Genomic DNA, 12,092 nt, shown 5'->3' on the forward strand with positions numbered 1-12,092 from the left:
CTTACAGATGTAGGGCAAGAAATGAAGAAGAAAGGCGGAAAGTAAAGAAATAAATGGAAAGGAAGCCCTGGAAACGGAGTTAAGAGGACAGATAGCAGCAGAATTGGATACTGGGCCAGCATGATCAGAAAAACAAAGTAACCAGACAACAAAGGTAGAAAAAAAAATCATTTTATTTTCATTATAGTGTTTGGAATATGTCCACTTTGAGAATCAGGTGCTCAACATTAAAAGTTTATATTTATTTACTTATTTATGGCATTTTATCCCACTTTAAACATGAATTAGATTGGAACCTGGGATCATTTTAATTTTTTTTCCTGGAGTAATGCATTGCCCCCCCCCCCCCCCCGGCTCATTCCCCGGCTATAGCCAGCTCTGCAATTTGTGTGTGTGTGTGTGGGGGGGGGGGGGGGGGGGGGCGCAGAGGTGGACCGGGGAGAGAGCCTGTTGTTAAACATTTACCAGCACACCACTGAGGCAGCCTATTTACTAGAGGGTTTAAAGAGGACTGTGAAATAGGTTCAAATAAAGTCCATAATCTGTCAGTTGGAATATTATCAAGAATAGCTTTATCTAGATTCCCTTCAACTTTATCTTCAAAGTCCAAAGACAGCATAAAGGAATGGTAAATAGTATCTAATTTTGAAGCAAAGTAACTGGCTAAATCCTCAGCAGAAGGCTGAGCTAAGCTGGATGATTTAGGAAGCTGTAGATTTTCTTGTAACAAGCCAAACGATTTATTCAGATTCCTACCAATTTTGAGTAATAAGACCTTCTAGCTAGACTTAGATAATTTTGAGTGTTATTAATTGTTTATATATTTGTTTGTATTGCTTTTGACAGCCCCCTGATGCAGACATAGTTGCTGAAACACGGCCCATGTGCTATCCCAATTCTAGAGGCCCTTGGTGCTTTTTTTCTTGTGTTGAAGTGTATTAATGTGAAAATCTAGTGATAATAAAGAAACTGTGGACAATTGTGAAACCCAACATTCCCATGTTGTCAATAACCAAATACCACCTAGTGCACTAAACTCAATGTATATAACCTACAGTGAATATCTGATACTTCAAACAATTGTGTGTAAAAATTGAACATACAATATAGATGTTAGTAGGCTGAAATATTTTTACAATATGCATTTTATATTTGACACATTGGTGGCTTACTTATGGTGATAATTTCTTTACAGATTAGTATTTTTATAATATACTAGTAAGGAAGGCCCGTTTCAAATCGCAATGAAACGGGCGCTAGCAAGGCTCCCCTCCGTCCCTTTGTGTCTCCGTGTGTCGCCGGCCCCCCTGCAGCCTCCATGCGAATGTGTGACCCTGGCCCTTTTGGCATGCCCCCCGTGTGCTCCGCCCTCGACGTCATCGCGTTTTGATGCGAGGGCGGAACACAGGTACAGTGCAGAACAACGTTGGAGCTGAGAATGTGCTCCGCCCTCAACGTCATAACGTTTGACGCGAGGGCGGGGCCCATAGACAGTGATTTTCTGTGGCTTCAGAGCTTCGAACTTAAGAACCTGGCTTCAGTGACGTCAGTGCAAATAGAACGTTGAGGGTGAGTTTTATATATATAGATTTTGGGGCTCATTTTCAAAACAGAAAAACATTAAAAAATGGCATAACAGGCAGATAGACATTTTTTTATGTCTAAAGCATATAAACAAACAAAGGGAAAAAAATGCCCATGACCACTGGTCATTTACAAGAAAATGATCCCAGAGGGGGTGATTCGTGGGCGTGACATGGGCAGTGTTACGTGATGAATGTTTTCAGACCATAACAGATAGCAAAATCTGTCCGACTGAGAGGAAGCACTGCGAGGAGCTCCGCTGAGAATCGATCGAAGGGTCAGTTTCCCAGTGTCTCGCGATCGCGGCGTGAACCCCAGGAGGACACTGGACAAGGGAATCGCTCATGGAGTCAGCACCTCCTACTGCCTCGTGTTGCTGTACGGATCGGCGTGGGCTGTGTCGGCGGATGAGCGGGCGGGAGGTCGGATCGAGGCTGTGCGGCCCAGGACCGCGAGTCCACGTGGCAGCCTTCTCGTTCCGCTGCCAGGTGACCGGCGCAGCGTGGGAGTTCAAGGTAGGGTGGTGAGTTGGCGGAGGGCGGCCAGGACCACGCGTCCACGTGGCAGCCGTTCTCCCTAGCCCATCTGAGAGCCAGGAGACCTGGGCAGCTGGCCCTGATGTTGATCCTTCTGACGTGGGAGCTTGGGGAGCCAGGTGTCCTAGGCCCTCATGTTCATGCCCCGTGGCCCTCGCTGGCTCTGGTCCTGCCTGTCTGTAACCTGCCCTCTGTCCTAGCTTGCTCTGGCCCTTTGTCCTAGCTTGCTCTGGCCCTTCAGCCTGCTCCGATCCGGCTTGGTCCAGTCCGCTGCTCTGCTCTCTCCTGCCTCTGCTTGTCCCAATCCGTCTGTTCCAGCTTACTCCGGCCCTGCAACTCCGCTCGGATCGGGGCTCCTGCCTTCTGCTCCAACTTGTTCCAGTCCATCTGCTCCAGCGTGTTCCAGTCCTGCTGCGCCGCTGTCTTCTGCTCCAACTTGCTCCAGTCCATCTGTTCCAGCTTTCCAGTCCAGCTGTTCCAGCTTTCTCAGCCCATCTGTCTGAGCCTGTTCCAGTCCATCCGCTCCAACTTGCTCCAGTCCATCCGTTCCAGCTTACTTAGTCTGTCTGTTCCTACTTGCTACAGTCCACCTGCACCTACTCGTCCAAGTCCATCTGTTCCTACTTGCTCCAGTCCATCTGCACCTGCTTGTCCCAGCGTGTTCCAGTCCTGCAGCGCCACTGTCTTCTGCTCCAACTTGCTCCAGTCCATCTGATCCAGCTTATTCCAGCCCTTCTGGCCTAGTCTGTTCCAGCCTGTTCCAGTCCATTCCAGCCCATCTGTCCTAGCCTACTCCAGCCTGTTCCAGTCCATCCGTTCCAGCTTGTTCCAGTCCATCCGTTCCACTTGTTTAAGTCCGTCTGTTCCTACTTGCTCCCGTCCATCTGCACCTGCTTGTTCAAATCCGCCTGTACCAACTTGTTCCAGCTTGTTCCAGCCCTTGTGCCAGCTCGTTCCTGCTCTAATGCTCCAGCTTGTTCCAGCCCATTCCAGCTTGTTCCAGCCCACTTCAGCTTGTTCCTGCTCATCTGCTCCAGCCTGATCCAATCCGTCTGCTCCAGCTTGTTCCAGTCCACCTGCTCCAGCCTGCTCCAATCCGTCTGATCCAGCTTATTCGAGTCCATCTACCTGCATGCCTGCCTGCCTACCAGCAACCAACCTGCATACTGTCAGTCCATCAACTTGCTCGCTGATCAGCAACCAACCTGCCTGCTTGCCAGACCATCAACTTGCCTATTATCAATCCATCAACCACCTGCCTGCCATCTAGCCTCCTCAACTACCTGTCTTCCCGCCTGCCGCCTGCCTTCAAGCCTGCACAACTTCCTAACTGCCTCCCCGCCTGCCTTCAAGCCTGCACAACTACCTAACTGCCTCCCAGCCTGACTACCTGCTCACCTATCACCTGCCAGCCTCCCTGACCGGTGCAACATATTATTCTCTTTCCCAACCCTCCGCACACATGTGCTAACCATACCTTTGCTGTTTGGGATGCTGAGGCCCCACCAGCCAAGTAAATACAGTGCTGATGCTCCCCTCCTCCTCACACTATTTACTTCCTCCTCTGAGCATGTCCTGGGATTTCTGGCTCATGCTCTGAACATGCAAGAGAAGTTCCAGCACATGGTCAGATCAGAAAGAAAGCAGCTTCAGGAGAGGCAGCACTGTATTTACTTGGCTTGTGGGCCTCAGCATCCCTGCTAGCAAAGGCAAACGGGTGCTGCAGTTCTGGAGGGGGCCCAAGTCTAAGGTGGGGGGTCCCAGGACTCTAAGGACCCCCCTGTGGCTACGCCACTACAATAAAGGGAGAAGACTAGGAAGAAATAAATATTGTGCAGGGGTTCTGTTGTGCAAATCCAGTGATGAATTACCCCCTTACATTAATACAAGACCTGGATTGCATACCAATAGTATAGTAGTAACATACTTAAAAGCAACTAAACATATTTGTTTACCAAGTGACAGACAAGGTGAACACCAATGCTCACATTTATGTTGGCTGATTCTAACTCTAGCTGAGGGCAAAACTTTACAATAATTCAAAGGAAGATGTGGGGGCAACCATAGGGAGAAAAAGAGAGACAAAAACAAATACTTACTTGTGATGCTATTTCTCGAGACTGACACACAGGAAAGAATAAAGAAAAACAAACAAAAAATACAGTTTAAACCATAGTGAACAGACAGGTACAAACAAGGACCAGCAGCCACAAACTTCAGATTGAAACCTGCTTCTCCCTTTCAGTGTCTGGCACAAATTGGACTCTACAGAAATCTATGGAACATTATTTGTCAGTAGATATACATTTATCATTATAAAGCATGAATCTCATCAAACAGGAAATATTTGCTGTTGCAAAAAATAGAAATTGCTATAATTCAGGTAATATTAGTTGTTTGGGGTATGGCATTTAAAAAAAAATAAAAATAAGTTAAAAAGGAAATCAGTGGACTAGATTTACTAAAGTGCACTATTGTATTAGTGTGCTCTAATACCATTAAGGCCGGATTCTAGAAAGTTGCATGCCCAAATTTCCAACTAACGTGCAAATTTGGGCATGCAAGTTATAAAATAGTGCTAGTTGCATGCCTAATTCAGGGGTCCTTTTACTAAGGTGCACTGAAAAATGGCCTACGGTAGTGCAAGCATGTGTTTTGGACACATGCGCAGATCCATTTTTCAGTGCACCTGTAAAAATGTCTTTTTTTTTAAAATTTTGACCAAAAATGGACGTGCAGCAAAATTAAAATTGACACGCATCCATTTTGGGTCTGAGACCTTACTGCAAGCATTAACTTAGCAGTAAGGTCTCATGCATTAACTGGGCGGTAAGGGTCTATGCACGTCAAATGTATTTTACTGCCCGGCACACGCAGTAGCCAGGAGGTAACTCGGAATTGGCACGCATTGGGTGCGAATAGGCCCTTACTTGGCTTAGTAAATTAGGTGCCAATTGACCTTAAGTACCAATAACAGCATTTAAGTGGTGTTAACTGGGGTTAATTGGCAGTAATTTGTACAGGCTCTATTCTATAAATTTACCCCTGGATTCTATATATGACGCTCAAAATTGTGTGCAGAATTTAGGCACGTGTCCAAGTTGTGCGCATAACTTAATTGATCAACGAGCCTGGGACATATATAGAATCCAGCCCTATTTGTGTAACTAAATTCAGAGTATCATGGACTATGTGTCTTGTAATTAGCTGTTTTTTTTTTTTTTTTAGAACTTCCCAGTTCAAATGGACTGGTTGCTCTTACTGTAATCCTCACTGAACCAGGAGGTAATTGTGGAATATAAATATAATTGTAATTTTTGCAGTTAATTGTCATTTATCAGAATTTGCGAACTCAACTGGCTGTGCACTATTCTACTGCTATCCACGCCAAATGTTATTCTATAAAGGGCACACTCCCTTTATAAAATAGCACTTACTCCCAAATTCTATACATCGCATCTTAATTTACGCACAGAAATTCAAGTGTATTCTACAACAATATGCATAACTTAATTGGTTAACTAGTTAATCAGGGCTGTTAATTGGATGCTACAAGCAATTATCAACATGAATTGGCATTACGATTTACACACACAATTCACTAATTGTATTCTGTAATGTGGTGCGCATAAATTCCAAGTCACATAGTTGAAAAGGTGGTGTGGTTATGGGTGGGTTGTGGGCGTTTATAAAATTATGTGCATTATTACACAATACACCCACTGCAAAAAATGTGTAGAGGTGCTTGGCGTATTCTATATATCGCGTGGAAATTTAACCTTATTCTATAAAATTTAGGCATACTTTAGAGAATACACCTAAGTGTATTGTTCTTAACATGTAGATTTATCAGGTGCCATATATAGAATCCAGCCCTTAGCGCTCAATTTTTTCAGTGCTGAATTTTGGTGCTATTTATTGAATTCCCTCCTCAGCACCTAAATTCTATAACACACAACTACAAAGGGGGCATGCAAACAGGCAGATTAGGGGTGTGCCTTGCAATCGTGCACATAAGGTATAGAATATTATCACTTATGTCTGCAACTGCCTACTTTACTCGCAGCCATTTGCACCAGTTTATGACATGGCATAAGTGCTCATGCCTAAAGTTTGGTATGTGCACGACTAATGCTCTTTTGGACTAATGACCATTTCACGAACACTTGCTGTTATAGAATTGGCACTTAGCACCCATATTTTCATACCTAACTGCCACTTCTTGAATATGCCTCTTAATGTGCATTATTAGTAAAAAGATCCTCTAAGCACTGTTCCATCTAAGCTGAGCGGGAATCCTCTGCCTACAGTCCTACCAGTGGATGGTACTGTTTCACTATCACAATTTCAATAGTGAGGGACAGGCTAGCTCCTCAGGACTCTCAAAGAAGTTTAATAAGACAGGAGCCTGAATGACATCAAAAGGCTGAACCCGTCTCCCCCAAGCAGCCACCATATTGGTCAGAAGAAAATAATCTATCAGCTGCTGTATTCATGTTGTCGTTCATTGTTATTTTATCTCAACTATAGTTAGAAACATGCTGGCTTGTACAGCATACAGATGTACATAGAGGAAGTATCACAACGGAATAACCTTTCATCGGTTAGAGTAGTAATTTGTTCTAAATCATAATCAGTATATATTTCAAGGGGCTAGTTATAGGGACACCATAGCAGGTTATAGGGACACCATAGCATGCATCCGCAACAGACATCATGTTCTGAGAATCAAATGCTCAACATTCACAGTTTTTATTTTTAACTACGAAGGTTGTTTTAAACCTTAGGGCCTCTTTTTTCAAACCATACTAGCAGTCCCTGGTGTGGTAATGCCGACAAAGCCCATTCACTTTGAATGGGCTTCATTGGCATTGCTACTTGGCTTAAAATGCACTTGATATTTTTTATTACTACTATTTAAAAAAGAAGTATTGAATAATGAAGGAAGTGCTACCTTCATGCAGAAGTCCATAGTCAGTCTAAATTTACCAGTTCTGTTGTATATATTTATTTCTACTTAAAGTCTGTTTGGATGTAAATGTAAGCAGCACACTATTAGCCACAAAGTTCATACAAAGCTAGGGCCTCTTTTATCAAGCTGCCTTAATGGTTCCTGCATGGCAATGCCAATAAAGCCCATTCAAAATGAATGGGCATTGTTGTCATTACTACACCAGAGACAGATAGCACTGTTTGATAAAAGAGGCCCTTAATTATTTTCAGTGGAAAATAAATCTGTTCACTGCCTACTATGTGAATATTACATTAATGTTTTATTATTGCTAACAAGTACTATTATTGCTAACATTGTGGCATTTGCTTAAAACTTTGATGGTTTAATTGATTTATCCAGACATTACATGCACATGGTATTGCTTTTTAAGCCCAAAAGTGAAACCTAAGGGTGATTGAACAATTAGGTATAAGCTGTGTTGTTTCTCACTTTATTTGTTTTGGACTGCTTTAGGTCCTACTGATCTATACATCTGGTCATGTGCTTCGGGGGGGGGGGGGGTGACGTGCCGGGGGGGGGGGGGCAGCGGCGAACAGGCTAGGAACGCCACTGATGCAAGGGGAAGGTATTATGTTAGAACCACCTGTACGCATTTTGTGAAAGATCTTCTCTTACCCCTTTTTCACTTGCGCTCTCCTCTTCCCCTGCCAAACATATTATCACTTGATCATAGTGGTTACCTCTTCCACATTTCAGGTGTCAAGGCATGACCTCCCTGCCACCTTGCTGCCACTTCTGCCTCTAATGCTAGCTCCTGCACATGTTTAGGTGGTGGGTTCTGGCCTTCCAGCCACCAAATCCCTGGGTCCTTGCATATGTCCAAACATATGTGTACAGAAGAACAGAGTGACAGATGGACTGGCTGTCCATAACAGACTCTATCATTTGTTATCATTTTATGCCTGATCACCTCATAACTGATAAAGCTTGTTTATTCCATCAAATTTCCATCTTGTCAAAAACCATCCAATATCCTGTCATATAATCTGTTGCAAAAGACAGAGAAAAACAACATCTGTTCCCTAAGCAATGATGCACTTTCATCCTCCTTCTCATCTTAACAATGACAAAAGTGTTCTTTCAGCTGTTTTTTACATTCATCTCCTGCCACATTTAGGATTACAGAAATCATCTTCTTGAAGAAAATGAGAACCAGATGAACATTTCCATCCACTTGCCAAATCCTTTCAGACCAATGGTCCATCTAGCCCAGTATCATGTTTCCAACAGTGGCCAATCCTGGTCACAAGTACCTGAAAGAAACCCAAATAGTAGCAATCCTAGGGTAAGCAGTGGTTTCTCCATGTCTATCTCAATAGCAGACTATGAACTTTTTTCTCCAGGAACTTGACCCAAACCTTTTGTAAACCCAGACATGCTAACCACTGTTACCACATTCTCCAACAATGAATTCCAGAGTATAACTATCAGGTGAGTAAAAATATGTCCTCCTAATTGTTTTAAAGTATTTCCATGTAACTTCATTGAGTGTCCCCTTTTTGAAAGAGTAAAAATCAATTCACTTGTACTCATTCAACACCACTCAGTATTATGTAGACCTCAATCATGTCCCCCTTCATCCGTCTCTTTCCAAGCTGAAGGCACTAACCTCTTTAGCCTTGCTTCATATGAGAGGAGTCCCACCCCCTTTATCGTTTTGGTCACTCTTCTTTGAATCTTTTCTAATTGCAGTATATCTTTTTTGAGATACAGCATCTAGAATTGAACGTAATACTCAAGGTGAGGTTGCACCATGGAGCAATACAGAGGCATTATAGTATTCTTGGTCTTATTTACTATCCCTTTCCTAATAATTCCTAGCATCCTGTTTGCTTTTTTTTGTCCGCCGCCACACAGTAAGCAGAAGATTTCAGCATATTGTCTACAATGACACCTACATCTTTTCGTGGGTGCTGACTCCCAAGGTGGACCCTAGCATCACGATTCGGATTATTCTTCTCAATGTGCATCACTTTGCATTTGTCCACATTAAATTTCATCTGCTATCTGGATGTCTAGTCTTCCAAGTTCCTAAGGTCTTCCTGCAATTTTTCACAGTCTGCTTGTGGTTTAACAACTTTGAATAGTTTTGTGTCATCTGCAAATTTAATCACCTCACTTGTTCCGATTTCCAGATCATTTATAAATATGTTAAATAGCAACAGTCCCAGTACAGATCCCTGTCGCACTCCACTATTTATCCTCCTCCATTGAGAAAAATGGTAATTTAATCCTACCCTCTGTTTTCTGTTCAATAACCAATTCCTAATCCACAACAGAAAATTGTCTCTTAACCCATGACTTTTAAAAAATGTTCTCAGGAGTCTCTCAGGAGGAACTTTGTCAAAAGCCTTCTGAAAATCTAGATATATTACCTCAACCAACTCACCTTTATCAACATATTTATTCACGCCTTGAAAGAATGAATTAAATTGGTGAGGCAAGACTTATATTGGTTAAATCCATGCTGACTCTATTCCATTAAACCATGTTTGTCTATGTGCAATGAACTCGTTTAAACAAGAAATTGCAAGGGGCAACAACATACTCCTCCTACAATTCGACATGTCTAGTGCCTTCGACATGGTTGACCATGAGATACTATTACATATACTAGAATACTTCGAAATAGGAGGCACAGTTCTCAAATGGTTCAAAGGATTCCTGACCACAAGATCATACCAACTAATAACAAAAGTGGACAGATCACCCCAATGGACAGTACCCCAAGGATCCCCCCTCTCACCAACCTTATTCAACCTGATGATGATACCTTTGGCCAAACTTCTAGCAACCGAAAACCTCAACCCTTACATATATGCAGATGACGTCACGATCTCTATTCCATTTAGACACGATCTAAATAAAATTACCAACGAGATTAACCAAAGCCTCCAAATAATGCACTCCTGGGCAGATGCATTCCAACTGAAACTAAATGCAGAGAAAACACAATGTCTTGTTCTCACCTCACAACATAACACAAAAAGCTTCCCTACCATAACAACATCATACTGCTCTCTGCCTATCTCGCAAAACCTGAAAATTCTAGGAGTAACCTTAGATCGAAACCTCACTCTCGATGCTCACGTGAAAAACACGACGAAAAAGATGTTCTACTCCATGTGGAAACTAAAAAGAGTTAAACCTTTCTTCCCGAGATACATATTCCGCACCCTGGTACAGTCAATGGTGATAAGTCATCTCAACTACTGTAATGCACTGTATGCAGGCTGTAAAGAGCAAAACATCAAGAAGCTCCAGACTGCCCAAAATACTGCGGCCAGACTCATATTTGGAAAAACCAAATATGAAAGTGCAAAACCCTTAAGAGAAAAACTTCACTGGCTCCCACTTAAGGAACGTATTGCATTCAACAAAGACGTGTTTCTTCAACAAAGCCTACAATGAAAACCCAGAACTGTACTAACCCATCTCAGAAAACCCATCGTCTAAGAAAATCCATCGTTTAACAATCCTACTAAATTCCTTCCTTCTTCCCCTAATTAATCTCTGCACAACAATAATTGTACGTGACATCCAGGATTAACTGTGTATAACAAAACTATGTAAGCCACTTTGAGCCTGCAAATAGGTGGGATAAGGTGGGATACAAATGCAATAAATAATAATAATAATAGACAAACTACATGTAATTTTATTCTTTAAAATAGTTTCCATTATTTTGCTTGGCATTGATGAAGTGGTGTTCCTAGCCTGCTCGCCACCCAGGGTGGGTCACCGCTGTGCCCCCCAGCGCATCACCCCATGAAGCGCATCATCCCTCCAAGCATGTCATCCCCCCCTCCGAAGCACATCACCAGACCTTTCTTGCAAGCAAGGGGTTGTGCAGAGCAGGCACGGCTGTTGGCCCTGCTGGTCCCCTGCCCCCTTTAATGTTACTTTCTGTTCCAGGACAGGGGACCAGCAGAGCCGACAGCCACGTGCCTGCTCCACACACCCCCTTGCTGCCTGTACCCAGGGTGGACTGCCCCCACTGCCCTACCCTTGGTACGCTAGTGCCTTGCAAACAAAAGAACAATGAGAGCCTAGCAGCCCCGGCGTAACACCTCTCATCCTCTCAACTCAATTTCACCCCCTCTCCTCCATTCTCTGCCCAATACTGGTATCCCTGACCCCCTTTCTCTTTCCCATCAAACTCTCTCTACTGTACCATGCATCCACTCTCTCTATTTTTTACAGACTTTAATACATAAAAAATAGACTGTAAGTGCACTTAAATAATGTTAAGAGGCAGAATTAAGTTTCTGTTTACAAAACATTCAGATGAAATACCCAAGCATCATTATTTAAACAGAATTAATCTTTTGAGTTGGTAAAGTAATATTACAATATGCTGTTTATTTTAGGATTAAGCAGTAAGGGATTCCACTAGCATGGAGCTCTTTAGCATTCAGAATAGTTGCTCAAGCAGTTTTGCTGCCTTTTTGGATTATTATAATTCTTTATATTGTTCTTTAAATATACAGTTATTGAAGTGACTTCAATTGTTACAAAACAAATCAGCATGACTGATTTTTAATATGGGAAAATTTAATGAAATAATCTAAATTGGTTAAAACTGGAGCTTTGAATTCAGTATAAAATTGCATGCTTAGTGTATAAAAGTTTATATGGCTTGAATTCTGAAATGATTGGTGAACTCCCTTTGTTTCCAACTAATAGAAATTATTTGAGACGTTTTAAAAATTTAACTCTCATTTTTCCATCTGTGAAGAAGGTGATGTTAAAAACAATATGGGAGCACTCATTTAAATATCAGGGAGCAAAAATATGGAACAGTATACCTGTTGAGATTTATTTAATTATGCCTAGTGGAAGAGTAGCCTAGTGGTTAGTGCAGTGGACTTTGATCCTAGGGAACTGGATTTGATTCCCACTGCAGCTCCTTGTGACTGTGGGCAAGTCACTTAACCCTCCATTGCCCCAGGTACAAA

At 42.6% G+C, this 12,092-nt stretch overlaps 1 protein-coding gene across 3 annotated transcripts in view; it reads right to left on the reverse strand.

The window, feature by feature from the left end:
- Positions 1 to 12,092, reverse strand: part of KCNT2 (potassium sodium-activated channel subfamily T member 2) — a 1,050,204-nt gene that overhangs the window by 37,040 nt on the left and 1,001,072 nt on the right. The window contains exon 24 of one of the 3 annotated variants that reach the window (XM_030206382.1): positions 4,220 to 4,240. The exons of the other annotated variants lie outside the window; for them this stretch is intronic. Within the exon in view, the coding sequence (XP_030062242.1) occupies positions 4,220 to 4,240 (21 nt within the window). The remainder of the gene's footprint in view (positions 1 to 4,219; positions 4,241 to 12,092) is intronic. 3 annotated transcript variants of the gene reach the window in all.

The sequence above is a fragment of the Microcaecilia unicolor genome, chromosome 6 (genome assembly GCF_901765095.1).
Source record: "Microcaecilia unicolor chromosome 6, aMicUni1.1, whole genome shotgun sequence".
NCBI classification, from domain to species: domain Eukaryota; kingdom Metazoa; phylum Chordata; class Amphibia; order Gymnophiona; family Siphonopidae; genus Microcaecilia; species Microcaecilia unicolor.